General features: G+C 39.2%; 1 protein-coding gene across 1 annotated transcript in view; it reads left to right on the top strand.

The window, feature by feature from the left end:
• Positions 1-14127, top strand: part of CPAMD8 (C3 and PZP-like, alpha-2-macroglobulin domain containing 8) — a 46422-nt gene that overhangs the window by 11601 nt on the left and 20694 nt on the right. The window contains exons 17-28 of the mRNA XM_010082775.1: positions 449-591; positions 1424-1489; positions 4070-4301; positions 4915-5068; positions 5677-5819; positions 6285-6336; positions 7021-7319; positions 7737-7962; positions 8514-8690; positions 11166-11247; positions 12808-12964; positions 13123-13197. Of these exons, the coding sequence (XP_010081077.1) occupies positions 449-591; positions 1424-1489; positions 4070-4301; positions 4915-5068; positions 5677-5819; positions 6285-6336; positions 7021-7319; positions 7737-7962; positions 8514-8690; positions 11166-11247; positions 12808-12964; positions 13123-13197 (1806 nt within the window). The remainder of the gene's footprint in view (positions 1-448; positions 592-1423; positions 1490-4069; positions 4302-4914; positions 5069-5676; positions 5820-6284; positions 6337-7020; positions 7320-7736; positions 7963-8513; positions 8691-11165; positions 11248-12807; positions 12965-13122; positions 13198-14127) is intronic.

The raw sequence follows: 14127 nt of genomic DNA, 5'->3' as shown, positions 1-14127 counted from the left end.
GCATTCCTGGGAGTACAGAATTGGTGATGTCTGATGTGAGAGCTGCCTGCTAACTGTAGCAGAACACACTGGAAACTTTTAGGAAGGGTAAAAAGCTGTAGTGTAATATTCTAGGGGAAAAATATGTGTAATAATTTTTCACCTGTAGCTGCCTGACAGTTACACATGCCCAGTAATGTTAGATACTGGTTTAAATGCATTTTCAAAGCAAACAAGAGCTTTCACATAAAACCTCTGCTTATAAAGTGCCTACATATTTTCATATTAACAGTCATTTTTATATAAAGTTTTTAAAAAAGTCCTCAAGTTTCAATTGAATTTTACCCCATAAATGTTGGAATAGGGTTGGGGATCCTATTTAGAAAGGTTTCTATTGGTACATGTTTAATTCTTTTTTTTTTTTTTTCCTTGCTGGTTTTTGTTTTGTGGTCTTCATTTTATTGTCTAGGAAACTGGCTTGGTTGTAATGACTGATATAGTCAGCTTAAACCACAGACAGAATGGAGGCATGTACACAGATGAGGCTGTCCCAGCTTTCCAGCCACATACGGGGACGTTGGTGGCTACAATGCATTCTAAAATAGCACCAAGGTAACATTTTTGTTGCAGTGCATATTGTCTATGTTTGTTTGTTTGGTTTTTTTTATATATTCTCAGCTGTTTCCTACCTCCATGCCCCCAGGAAATTGCTTTACTTTGTTAAGTTTAAACTAATTCTGAAAAAATGCAAAGTAATATTCTTCAAAAGGATCATTTGAAACTCTTTGCATATCTCTTTTTATGAATTAGTTGCTGCTTCTCAATATCTGCAAGCTAGCCCTTGTTTTGCAGAGTTGCTCATTGCTCATTATTTGACCATTCAGCTGGTGGTCAAATAAAACGAGGGACTGCAGGAAAAAAAAGTAATGAAGTACTGTCACTAATTCTGGAAACTGAGGATGTGCCTTCCCTTTGTGTTCTGAACCACTTGGTGGCCTCTCTTAGCAGAGTACGTTTTAGAGGTTAGGTAAGAAAAAGATAATGAAGCTTCACAGGTAGAAAAATGGAATGAATTATGAAAATACTAGAGATCAAGACAATTCCAAGAGAAGAAATGGAGGGGAATGTGAAGTAGTGATTGTAGTAACTGCTATTAGTGAGGCTGAATCGTGATATCATGGGAAGTCACACGCTCTATATGCTCTCTTTGGTTTCATTTAGTGAAAAAATTTGGATGTGTGTGTGCACAATGGGATCATTGTGGAAGACTATGTAACTTGTGTTACGAATGATACACCCATCTTCACTTTTTAATGATTCTGTGCTAGCGAGAGTTTTGGTTGGTCATGTGAGCTGCATTCAGGTGATAACACAGATTTATCAGTTACTGATAAAATCATCTTATTAAAATAATTAATTACCAAGGACTTATTTCTTATTTTAGCAGAGCAGAGAAGAGGAAAAGAACCTTCTTTCCTGAAACGTGGATTTGGCACTGCCTCAATGTCAGGTATTAACAGGGAATTCCCTTCACTGTATCCAGACGGTTGTTTCCTCTTCAACTGTAGAAAACAAAACTCTCTTAAAACCTTCTAGCTCTGTGCTAAAGTTTTCGTATGCACCAGAATTCTATGTACCACTTAAGAGAGCGAAGGGGAATGGGAGATCTTGCTAGAGCTCCCCGTCAAGAGGGAAGCCCATCCCCTCAGAAGTGCCAGTTTCCCTTTGCAGTGGGGATGAGTTGGGTCTGGATTCACGTTCGGATAGCTGCTTCTGGAAATGTTGGTGTAGCCTAGCTATGCCCTGGTGAGTGTTCTGTATTGATCACTTTTTAAATTGCACAGAGTACTTCTTTTTCTTTCAGCTGATGCAAGGGCATCTCCCCCAAACCTTAATTTACTGCCTAATAAATCGTAACAGATAACTATTCTCTCCCAGAAGCAGCGCATCACATCCCAGAACATCTAGGATAATTTGAAGCAATTATTAAAAGGCTTCTCCAGGTTTGCAAGTAAACTTCATTCTCAACAAAGGATTATAAATTAGATTTGACAGGAACTTGTAGCAAGTGTATTCAAATCTGTTCAATTGAGCATGAAATATGCTTTGTAGATATACACAAAGAATTCCAGAAGTGCCCATTTGGGCCTCAGCAAGCTGGGGCAGTTAATTGTAAGTGGGAGAGTGTAGAATAAAAAAGTTGCAGATTGCATTTTCTCCACCTCGCTTCATTAGAAACAGCAGAGTTGAGCATTCCTTGGTTTCCACTCTCTTGAACAGGAAGATTTTATTTTTTTTTTTACCATTTATAATGATAATATACAATCCTCAAGAAAGAAACAAAAGCCTAATGTCAACTTCCCAAACCAATTCTAAAAATTCCTAGAGCCTGGCTGGAGGGTCTAATGGCTGGAAATATGTGTGTACTTTGGCCCCCCGCCCAGAAGAGTAAGTGCCCTCATGTGTGAAAATAATGTTAATGCTGGTTATGGGCTGAAATCCCAGTGGAAAGAACATCAGCTGCAACAAATTGTCCGGTTAAACAGACTGGAATACTGCCAGTTCTGGAGCTGGGACACCCTTCTCCTCACTCTTCAGGGCTGAAGTTTATTGCAGGTACCAGCTTCCTAACTGTAGTCAGGATGAAGACCTAAATACTAAGAAACTAGTGACCTTAAAAGAAGTTAAAATAACTAGGTGCTGTCAAGCCCAGTGCATTTCCCAACTCTCCACTCTGTAGTTTGAGCTGGGGAACCACGTTCACTGGCCAGAGGGCTTGGAGGCTGGCTGATCCTAGCATGGCTATTCAAAGGCATAATGATCAACAGTTTTTTATCAAACTATTTGTTTGAATCCCTTTCCTACTGCAATATAAATACACAGACCAGTACGCGATATGCTGCCTAGTTACTGACAGTTAGAATAGCTTAGGCTCACTGAGAATGACAAGCCATTGAAAATAAAGATGCTTCATTGGTGCCTAAAATGAGAATAACTGGCAGCTGAAAGCAGTGGAAGTGCAATTCCTCAGTTTGTCCTGGATATGAATCGGGCAGTATTGCAGCGTTAGACTCACAGAGCTTCTTCTGAAGATCTTGCGTTTTCGTTTTCCATGCCAACTAAGATGCACGTTGCTCTCAAGAGATTACAGAGCTAGCAGCATGTGTATCAAGCTCTGGGGAATAAATAAGAACTCGAGAGAAAACAACCTTAGGGTGTACTCATAACTGCACCAATCATCCTGCCAGTTGAGCCATGAAATAGCTTTTGTTCTTGCTTTGGAGGAAATGTTTTCTGTTCCAGGCAAGGCCAAAGCTTCTTTGCAGGAGGGAAACAGCAAAGTCTGCAGAGCAAAATTGCATTTCTATGATTATAAAGCATGGAAGAGGATACCAGGTTTATGATGTCCTGTTGCGGCATGCACAGTAAAGCTCAGAATAGAAATTGATTTTTAATAATTAGTTTCAATCCTCGTTGGAAGAAAATGATATTTTTTGGAAGTTTTCTGAGTCAGGCATTCCAAAAACCAACCAACCAAAATGTTTCTGAATCAAAATACACTCCTCTGGACAAGCAGTTGCTGAACTTGGTGTCTGGAAAATTACTCATTTGCCCTTATGTTCAGGCAGAGTCTGCAACGTGACAATGTATACAAGGACAGTGGGTTCCAACAAAAATCACTTTTATTTCACTAGCTGTTAAATAAATTATTGCTGAACTGTTTTTATCCAAGACCTTAGCTTAGGATTCTTTCTTTTCTTTCTTTCTTTTTTTTTTTTTCTGACTTAGTGCAGGCATTAGCCTCTAAGAAAAGTGACTCTATAATGAGGCTGCAAATGCCTGGAAAGCTTTTAATCCAGTAAGAATTGGTATGTTAGGCGATGTTTTGCAGAAACAACTATTTGCTGTTTTGCTCCTGATAAATGTGCATAGATCTCAAACGTGGTAGAAAACATTGAGCCTTTTATAAGCTGTTGTTCAAAGCAGACAGTGATGCTATGTTTTAAGTTTGGCTCTGTGTCCTTTAGCTTCATTCAGAAGCATTTCATTAATCTGATCAACCCAAGTTATTCCCTGTTCTCCCTGGTAGTAATACGTCGGGAGAAGCCCAGCTGCGTGTGGAAGTGCCAGACTCCATCACTACGTGGATAACCGAAGCTGTGGGTCTGTCTGAAGAGAAGGGGCTGGGCATTGCCAGGCAAATGGAACTGAAGACGTTTAAACCTTTCTTCATTGATTTCACCTTGCCGTACCACGTCATCCGGGGAGAACAGACCAAAATCCCATTGACTGTCTACAATTACTTAGCTGTCTGCGTAGAGGTAACAACCCTCTTGATTCATATTGCTAAATTCTGTTTAATCATCAAAATTTCCTAAGTGGTCTACAGGTCACTGTAGATAAGGAATAGGGATAACACAGTGATAAGCTCAGAATAAATGCTTTGAACCAAGATAAAAATATTGGTTTTCAGCATGAATAAATATTCCTGCTTTATTGACTTTTAGCTTGAAACAACTGTAGTAGTCTGAAGTGTCTTGCAATACTTCAGAAATACAAATGTTAAAAAATGTAGAGAAGACAATTAGGAAGCTTATGCTGAACCACAGGGAAGAATTTCCTTCTTAATCAGAAAGCTGCTGGAAAGAATGTTGTGGGGTTTTGTTTTTGTTTCAAGAAATCCTGTCTCCCTAGATGTTTTCTTCTCGAGCTCATTATCTGTCCAGCTCCAGCAGTATCATTCTGAACTACTTGTAGAACTGCTGACCTGCAAGTAATGCTGTTGGACAAATATATTATTAGAAGGTTTGAAGAATGAATAATCCGTGCATAGTATGATTTTATGAAACATTTTGTGGATTTCAGATTTTTCACCTATATCGGTTGGTTTTACAGCTGCAATTTGCAATAAATGGCATTCAAACATTTTCACAGGTCCACGTGAAGATTTCTGTTCCAAAAGGCATAAAGTTTGTTGGGCATCCCGGGAAACACCATCTGACAAGAAAGAAGTGCGTTGCCCCTGGGGAAGCTAAACCCACCTCTGTCGTTTTGTCCTTCAATGAGCTTGGACTGAGCAACATCACTGGTAGTATAGAAATAAAAATAGCTTGCTGCTTGAAGGAGTTTTACAAGTGTTTCTTTTTATACCTTTTTCAGAAGAAAATTCTTATTTCCTTAATATCCCAAAGTGGAATCGCTCATTCCACTTTCTGCCAATTTAGCTCTTCAACCTCATTTGTTTCTTAGAAACAGATTCTGTAGATGTAATGCACTGAAGGGTCTGTAAGGACAAATTCCAGGAGATTCCCTAGTCATCCGTTTTATTGTTGTGTGATATGTGGTCATGTAAGGTTTTGGACCTGTTACATCTTCCTGAAGAGGCAAGTGGAAATCTTTCAGTAAGAGAATAACAACAATTTCTATACATCTTTCAAGGAAATAATCCCAGTAAAAATTGTGCAGCCCTGGAAACTAGGAAAGAACTTCTCTGGTGCCCTGTGACTGGCCAAATACTGTCCAGTTTTAGATGTGACTGTTCAAATACAGACTAAAGGTAATAGAAGAGAGCTGTAATTAAAAAACATGTGATGTATTGTTAATCAACTGTATTCAATTAGTTCAGATCTTCACTTGAACTCCTGAAGATCTTCCTCTGTCTCAAAATCTCTGCTTCTTTTCTCTTCTGTTTCTTAGCAAAAGCTTTTGCTTATGGTGGAACTAATTGCTGTCAGGATGGGATGCAGCCCTTAAAGAATGGCAAGCACTCAGAGGACAATCATATGGACAAAAGGACCCCAGTGGGAGTGGATTATGTTCGCAGTAGTGTTATTATTGAGGTAAGAAAATATGAATTTGTGATAACTCAGAAAAATATTATAAATAAAGATTATAAATGCTTGGGCAAATCATGAAAGTTTTTAGGTAATCAAATGTGAATGGGTTGTGATAAGTTGATTTATGGTCTGTTTACATGATTGGAAATATTCCATTTTAGTGGTACGTGTACAGAGAGCCCACTTGATTCTGGGTTCATTGTGGTGGATCTTCAATACTGTTCAGAGGAAAAAGGGATAGAAATTCTGTTGGATAAGCCTGCTCTGTTAATCTAAGAAATCTGCTGATCCACTGGTAGCAGTTAGCGTATCTCTAGCTAACAGAATGCAGTGTAATAACTTTTCTATAATTGATGTAAAACACTGTACAGCAGAATTTTATTTCTGTATTTTGTAAGTAAAACTGAATTCCTGTTACTGCTAATCCAAGCACTGTATTTTTATGTATGGATTTCTGTCTTTATATAGCCAGAGGGACTGTCCAGAGAATACACCTATAGTGTGTTCTTCTGCCCAAATGGTAAGTTCATGATTCAAATGAGATATTAAGTTTGTTTGATTTAGTTATAAATAGAAACATGTGGCTTCATCTCATGGAAAAAAAAAATTAAAAAAACTCTTTGTTTCCATTTCTGTATGATTGATGAGTTATGGTGTGTAGGAAGAACTTTTGAATAAAGAGTCTTTCTTACCGGGCTGGCTAATTATGAATTTGCTCTAACTGCCCAAGTGATTTCTGGAAATGGCAATTAAATTCCGTTACTTTATGAAACAGTTTAAGTATTCAGCACTGTGGACAGTAACTGTGACTGTACTATATTTTCAGTTGATGTTTTAAAATTCAGCTCTGGAATCAGTATGTCCTTTCTGCCTGAGATTTGGATAGCTCAAAGTTGGCTCCGCTAGCTAAACAGAGATGCTTTTGACCACTAGATTAGAACTGAAAAATCACTTACAGACTTCATAAGAAACCCAGCTGAGCAGTTTGAATTGAAAGATCTTCTATATTGGAAGGGGGTATAAATAGAAGATGGGAAAAAACACCCGCATATGCTTTTATGGTTTGTTTAAGAGAAGCTGGAAAAAAGAACATGTACTTGGGAAAGGTCTGTTTGTTTAAATTGTAGCTGTTAGCTGTGGGTTATTTTTGAAGTGTGTGAGCTAAGCTCTAATTCTTACAACATTCCATTATTTTTCTGACTAGAGAAAATACACATTTCTACACCTAACAAATATGAGTACCAATACATGCAGAAGCCTGCCCAGATGACACACTTTGACATCGCTGTGAAAGCACACAATGACGCTCACCTGGCCTTGTCCTCTGGTCCGCACGACATGGCAGAGATGACTGAGATTGTTATTGGGGGACAACAAAATACTAAAACATGGATTTCCGTAAGCAAAATGGGGGAGCCGGTGGTCAGCCGGGACACAGCTGGTATCCTCTCCTGGGATGAATTCCGCAGCTTCTGGATCAGCTGGAAGAATGGAATTATCCAGGTAGTGAATTTATCAATGTAATGGTCTGGAAGGCTTGCTTTCTTAAATGGAGTTTGGGCACACATATGGCAGGTTTTCATTAGGCTTGTGAAAGGTGAAAGCTTCGCTCCTGTTGCTTTTTCTACATTAAGTCTTGATCAGGTTGTTTTAGTCAGAACATATCTACTTGCCACGTTATGTTCTCAGGACTTCAGCCTTGGTGTTTTTAGTGCTAAGTGGGCTGAAAGCCTTGGAGGTCAAGCCTGTAGAATTCTCATTAAACTTCCTTGGATTGTTTTGTGGGTGGGAAAGAGCAAGGTTCTGGTCCATCTCCAATGTTCTCTGATGCACACATAAGTTACTAGGTCCAAGGACACGTGGCAGACTGACTTCCTCTGTGTGGGTTCTTGGAACTGCATGGTTTTTTGTTCCTTCCAGGTCGGCCATGGTACTCGCATGCTAAATGAGTCTGTTATTGTGGAGTGGACAGTCCCCAGACAGCTTGAGGTGAAGTACATTGGCTTTTCCACAGGCTGGGGGTCAATGGGAGAGTTTAAAATTTGGAGAAAAGAAGAGACTGATGAAAATCACAATGAAGCATTTACTCTTGGAGTTCCTCACAACATAATTCCAGGATCAGAAAGAGCTACGGCTTCAATAATAGGTATCAATTACGAGGAGGTATCACTAAGTATAAGTAGTTATCAAATATGAAGAGATACTCCAGCTGTTACTTGCTTCTGACCAGTATTTGACTAATGCAGACCAGATAAGAGAGTCATAGGCAAAGGTATATGCTGCTTAATTCTGGAACAAATAATTGTTTTGGGGTTTTTTTGGTCACCTATTGGAGCCCTGTTTGAGTTGACAGTGACTTAAAGTTGATACCACCTGAGGGCTTTGCACTGGCTGTTAGAATCCATAGTATTCATTTCATAATCACCATAATCACAAATTGTGCTAATTGTGTTCTAAACCAGTAGTCTAAATTGGGGAGTCATGGATACTCAAACTCTGAAACGTGAGATTTCTTTATTCCAGCAAGATCTTGAAGGGCTAAGACTTACCATTTGAAGGACTTCCAACTTATAGCCAGCTTAAATAAACTGTACTGTGTAGAAATCAGTGTAGTCGGGGGATTTTTAACTGTAAGACATCAAAAGGAAGTAGAGCACAATTCCTTGATACTGAACATATCGCCTCTTTTTCAAACAGGGGATGTGATGGGTCCTACATTGAACAACTTGGACAATCTTTTGCGATTACCATTTGGATGTGGGGAGCAGAACATGATCCATTTTGCTCCTAATGTTTTTGTCCTGAAATATCTGCAGAAAACCAAACAACTCAGTCATGAGGTGGAGAGTGAAGCTACTGATTACCTTGTTCAAGGTAACTCATTACACTTAAAATTTATAGAAACAGAAAAGGCTTGTAAGTTTTATAAGAGAGTTTTACTACTATCACATTGTCCTTTCTAATCAAGAGTCTCCCAAGTCATGAGGATTCATCATTTCTTGCAGGATAATCTCCCAGGTTAACAAGATTTTGACAGCAAGATGTTTTCCCTTGATATGTAGCCTGTGCTTCCCATCTATTACTCCTAGCTTACATGCTTATTGATTATTTTTTTAATTTGTTCTTAGGCAGTTTATCGTATATATTTTTATACACCGTTTTTCTCAGCGTTTGTTTGGGAATAGGCACGTGAAAAATAGTTTAATTAAATACAAATCTCAGGACAAGTAAGAATTTGGAGATGATTAAAAACAAGAATGACCCAAAGGGACAAAGCTGTCTTGTGTATGAGTCAGACAATAGTCATGTCATGAAATCAGAGGTGACAGGATTAGGTGGTTCTCCTCTGAAAATATAAATATAAAATGTAATATGTAATATATTTCTTGTATTCAGCAGCAGAAGCCCCATGCTGCTTCCTTTGCCTGGCTGCGGTCATTTCACTTGTAATTTTTTGTGCTTGCTGATAGCAGTAAGAGAAAGGGAATTTTTTTAATAGTCCGGGTCAGTTTTTCCTTTGCAATATCATTTGCTTTTGTTTCTTTTTATGAATCTGCAAACCTTCCAGGTTTTTGGCTCCAAACTCTGCCTGCTAATTAACCCTTACAGAAGAAATCCTCAAGAGTTTTAAACTTTTCTGTGTTTATTGGAGCCCTGCCAAGTAAGGTTTAGATGGAAAAGTCTGTTTGCTCACTCTAGAAGGCTTTTGTGACTTTTTTTGGCCAGAAAACTTTTTAATCACCGAGTCATCCATCATAGAAAGTGCTGATACCAAACAATTCCCATATATTCCCTAATCTTTAGAAGTGGCCTGAGCTAAACTAGTCAATGACTTTTTTACTTTCCCACAATGCCATTCTACAAAAGCGGGTGAGCAGGTGAGAACTAGAAAGGTGAACCTCTCCGGTGAGTCCAAGCGTCTAGAGGAGTGTTTAGAAAACAGAAGATTTCAGAAGAGCAAGACATAAATTCTGTGCCACTGTCAACCTAGCAAGCAAAGAAGAATGAATGTAAGAGCAATGAAGCATAAGTCAAGTCAAAATTAACATTCGAATAAAAGAACAGAGAAAATTATAAGACTGATACAAAAACACTAGTACTCCATTTGTCCATCTAACACGCTGGAAATGAATGCTCGGGAACAACTTTGGGAGGAAGTGCTCAGTAGTAAATTGTATCTGAGGCCTCTGTAGAAGAAAAGTGATCTAATGCAACACCTCTTGTTTGGAGGAAGAAAAAAAAAATAATACTGTTACTTATGCTTTCTGCCACATGCTTTTATATATCCCAAAACCCCCAGACAAAGATGTTTTTACTACAAGAGCATCATTAATCTCTAGAGCTTTGTTCCTCCCATTTTTTGAAATCATTCTATCTGCATCCCCTGTGAGCATTGGAAGGCTACAGAGCAACAGGAAAAAGTGCAGGAAGCACGGGCAGCCCATGCTCAGAAATTGTGGAGCTGCCTGTATCTGGAGAGGTCAACAGAGAAACTTTGCCTCCAGAAATGAAAAAGTAATCCATTCCTGTAAAAATGTCACGGAGCGTGGAATAAAATGTTTATTCGTGTGTCAGAGAATTAAGCTCTGAATGTCACAATCTTCTTTCAGGTTTGACATATCTCTGTATCGGAAATACCCGTTCTGAAGGGTTTGATCCCAGCTTTATCCAAGTGTGTATTCTGTATTCCTCAGTGTAGAGGCTCGGAGTGCTTTACTGGGACGGGCAGTTCACAGTTATAAGACAAACAAGTTTGACCATTTTGACTGTCTGTATTTTCAATCTCAAAAGACATTCTGGTAGAGCATCTTATCTTCAGCATTAAACTTGTTAATACTTGTTGTCTAAAACAAGCCTTAGAAGACAGCACCAGTAGCAAGGAAGTGTTTGTATACGTTAAGATCACAGCTGTTATTGTTCATGGTACATTAAGTTGTCCCAAAAAGCAGCTTTGGAGAAAAGCCCGAATCCAGTTGTATCATTAAAGGAAAAAAGTTCTTGTCTGCATGATTCTTTCAGTGAAATGGAAGGAGAATGGCTGTATGCTTAAGTAAAAAAGTCTTCCTTTTAATGTTGCATCTTTAGAGAGGGGTATCACATTTTTAACATTTCTACTGGCCAAAATGCAGGAGTTGTGGTCTCACGGATGTTAGCCTGAATGGATTTCTGAATAAGCTACGGCGTACGTACGCAGGGCTGGCTCTATCACTCTCAGCAAAATAAGAGGTTGCCGTGGGCAGCAGATTCCCTTGCACTAGTGCCAGATGGTCTGAGTCTTCATTCACTTTACGTACTTGTTTTTCTCTGTGTGAGGATTTTGGACTCCCCCAATTCTTTTGTGACTTCCAGGCTACCAGCGCCAGCTGACCTACAAGAGGCAAGATGGTTCATACAGTGCTTTTGGCGAAAGGGATTCCTCGGGGAGTATGTGGTGAGTTGCTATTTAAAACCGAGTTAAAAAAATCAGTGTTTGCTAAATGGGAAAAATACACAATTGGCAAAGAAAAAAGAATAATTTTCCAGCTTCCATCATAGTATCGCACACAGTAGAGAACAGAAATAATACTCAATGACTTACTGTTTCAGTGCTGCTGAGTGTCCCTACTACACTAGTAGGTGTATTGGAGTTGTCTCAAGACTCAGGGGTGGTTAAGACGGTCATATCTACTAATATGTCCAGGCTTTAGGCACAGAAGGTATAACTGAGGATCATACTTGTCTACTGGAATCTGAGCAGCAATATACGGGGGGCATTGAAGCACCTAATTCCCAGAGGGAATGGAGCTTCGTCTGAAGCATGTACAGAGAAACTTGCTCTCTCTAGGAGTGGCAGAGCCTTCTACCAGGGTAGGAAAAGAGGAAAAAAAAACAAAAAAAACCCCACCAAAACCAACCCAAAACCCCGCAAAGAAGTCTTTGTCCCAAGTGCTTTATATCCCCTCCTGGGGATATAAATGGAACAGTAGGGATTTATGCCCTGAAAATTGAAGAGCAGGACCTATCAGAGTCTAACAATATGAGAACCAGAAATTATGACACTGAGAAATCAGCTCATCTCATAATGTCCCCCTTAGGAAACCATGGCCTCTAGGTTGTACGTTATATCACATTAGCGTGTTAGTTGACTATAATGTCTCGGATGTAGTAGATGGTTGTCTTCATTCATTTGCTTGTGCTGTCATTTGGCTTCTCCATCTGCTCTGTATTTTGCTTTAAACTGATTTTCTTCATGAACTCATCTGAGGGGAAGTACCACTTCTATGATGCTGCTGCCTCACTGTTTCTAAGATAGTAAACTTTTATCTCAGATCTGGCATCTCCCAGTCCCTAGATGTAAAATATGGTGACACAGAATTACTTAACACTTGAAAAATCCCCTGCCAGGCAGCATGCCTTCTACCCTCCCATTCCTCGGAGGCTTGTAAAAGGAATGATTCAATCTTGCAGAGCTGGCCAGAGTTCACACTTGTTGCATGTCAGAGGTTTAGAATTCCAAAAACACTTCTGTTGCTTTTCTAAAGTCTTAATCCTGTATAAAGTCTAACACAGCTTCAGTCCTTAGCAGTGGGTCTGGATTTCTTTTTTTTTTATTATTTTTTTTTAAGTAAAAAAAGTGGAAAAATTACTCCTCTCTTTTCATTACAAATAATACCACATTTATAAGGATATTGATTCTCCATTTAAAAGCTTAAATAATTTGGGTAGCAGATAAGCACCGATAAAAAGGGAACTGAATTTCAGAGCGTGTCATAACTAAGACAAATATATCTTCAGTTATACTTTTCCATTTAATTTGACCCTTGATCCTGCTCTTATCCAGAAGATTGGACAGTGTTCAGGTGCTTTTCTGCACCATTATTTTTTTAACAATATTTAGTGTTTCCCCAGCAAGATTTTTAAAATTTGTGCTTCTAGGAATGTTGTTTTCCCTTTACTGATACTTCATTCTGAATTTGTTTTCTCAGTAAAGATGATAAATTCGTATTTACAGGCTAACAGCTTTTGTCCTCAAGTCCTTTGCACAGTCTCGTGGGTTTATTTTCATTGACCCGAAAGAACTAACAGCTGCCAAAGACTGGATCATCCAGCATCAGAAAGAAGATGGTTCTTTTCCTGCTATGGGCAGGATACTAAATAAGGACATTCAGGTAAAAACTATACGGACCCAAACTCATGCAATAGGTGCATTTTTAAAGTTACTATCAAAGCATGAAGTGATGCGGTTTCCTTATGCCTAATATGAATATTGCACACAGTGTCCTTTTCTCTAGTTTCATCCAGTGGTTTTGTGTTTGGTGCCTTTCAGGGTGGAATCCATGGCAAGATCTCTCTGACAGCTTATGTGGTTGCATCTCTTCTGGAAACAGGTGTGACTTCTGAGGTAAGAAAAACTTAGTTAAAATAGCTCTCACGTTCTACACACTCTAAAAATTCTCTCTTTTTTTTTTTTTTTTTTAAACTTGATTTTACCACTGTTCACTTGCAAAGGTTCCATGCTCTCCAGAATTAGAGCATCCAGGTAGCAGAGGCTGTTTGAAAGCCTTGAGATTATTCTGAAGTTCCTCAAGGTGATCTCCCATCCTTCAACTGTCAGCTCAAGGTTTATTCTATCAGAGCAAAACTCTTCCCTGCAACCTGGTCCCCCAACCTCTCCCAGAAATGACTGCAAAAATTGTTTTCTGCCTTGTAATTTCAAGGTGGCGTTGCAGCCCATGCAGATACTTGTAGCTTGCCTCCATATACTCAAAAAACTTTCACCTGGCTGTTTTTGCGGTTTAACTAGGGCTGCACAGGCTTCGGGGATTCAGAAAATTCTTGCAGTCTGCCTTTGCTACAGTGGCCAAATTGCTACCGCTGTCAGATTACAGTATCTTTGGAGAGCTGCACTCCTGTAATGTGCTGGATTGGGAACTCTGGAGAAAAATGTTTCTCCTCTTTGTAATGAAACAGAACAGGAACACTGCAGGAAAAGGAATGGCTACATAGGAGCAGAAAATTAGGCTGCATAACTTTGAAGTAGAAAAAAACAATCACTTCCAGTACAACTGGTGTTTTAGAGATTCCTTCTTAGAAGTCATGGTAAACACAGTGCTCCTCACCTCTGTATTTTTGCCTGCACGCAGTTCGTGTTTTAGAGATTCCTTCTTAGAAGTCATCATAAACACAGTGCTCCTCGCCTCTGTATTTTTGCCCGCACGCAGTTTCACTAGAATGGAGATGCTCAGATAACCTCATAGTTAAACATTGCCACTAACTGTGATGGGGAAAATGGCCACTTGCAGATGCGCTGAGCAAGTCATGAAAACCGTTC

This window comes from Pterocles gutturalis, unplaced genomic scaffold, assembly GCF_000699245.1.
Source record: "Pterocles gutturalis isolate BGI_N339 unplaced genomic scaffold, ASM69924v1 scaffold3285, whole genome shotgun sequence".
In the NCBI taxonomy this organism is placed as follows: domain Eukaryota; kingdom Metazoa; phylum Chordata; class Aves; order Pterocliformes; family Pteroclidae; genus Pterocles; species Pterocles gutturalis.
This window is presented reverse-complemented; position numbering and strand designations above follow the sequence as displayed.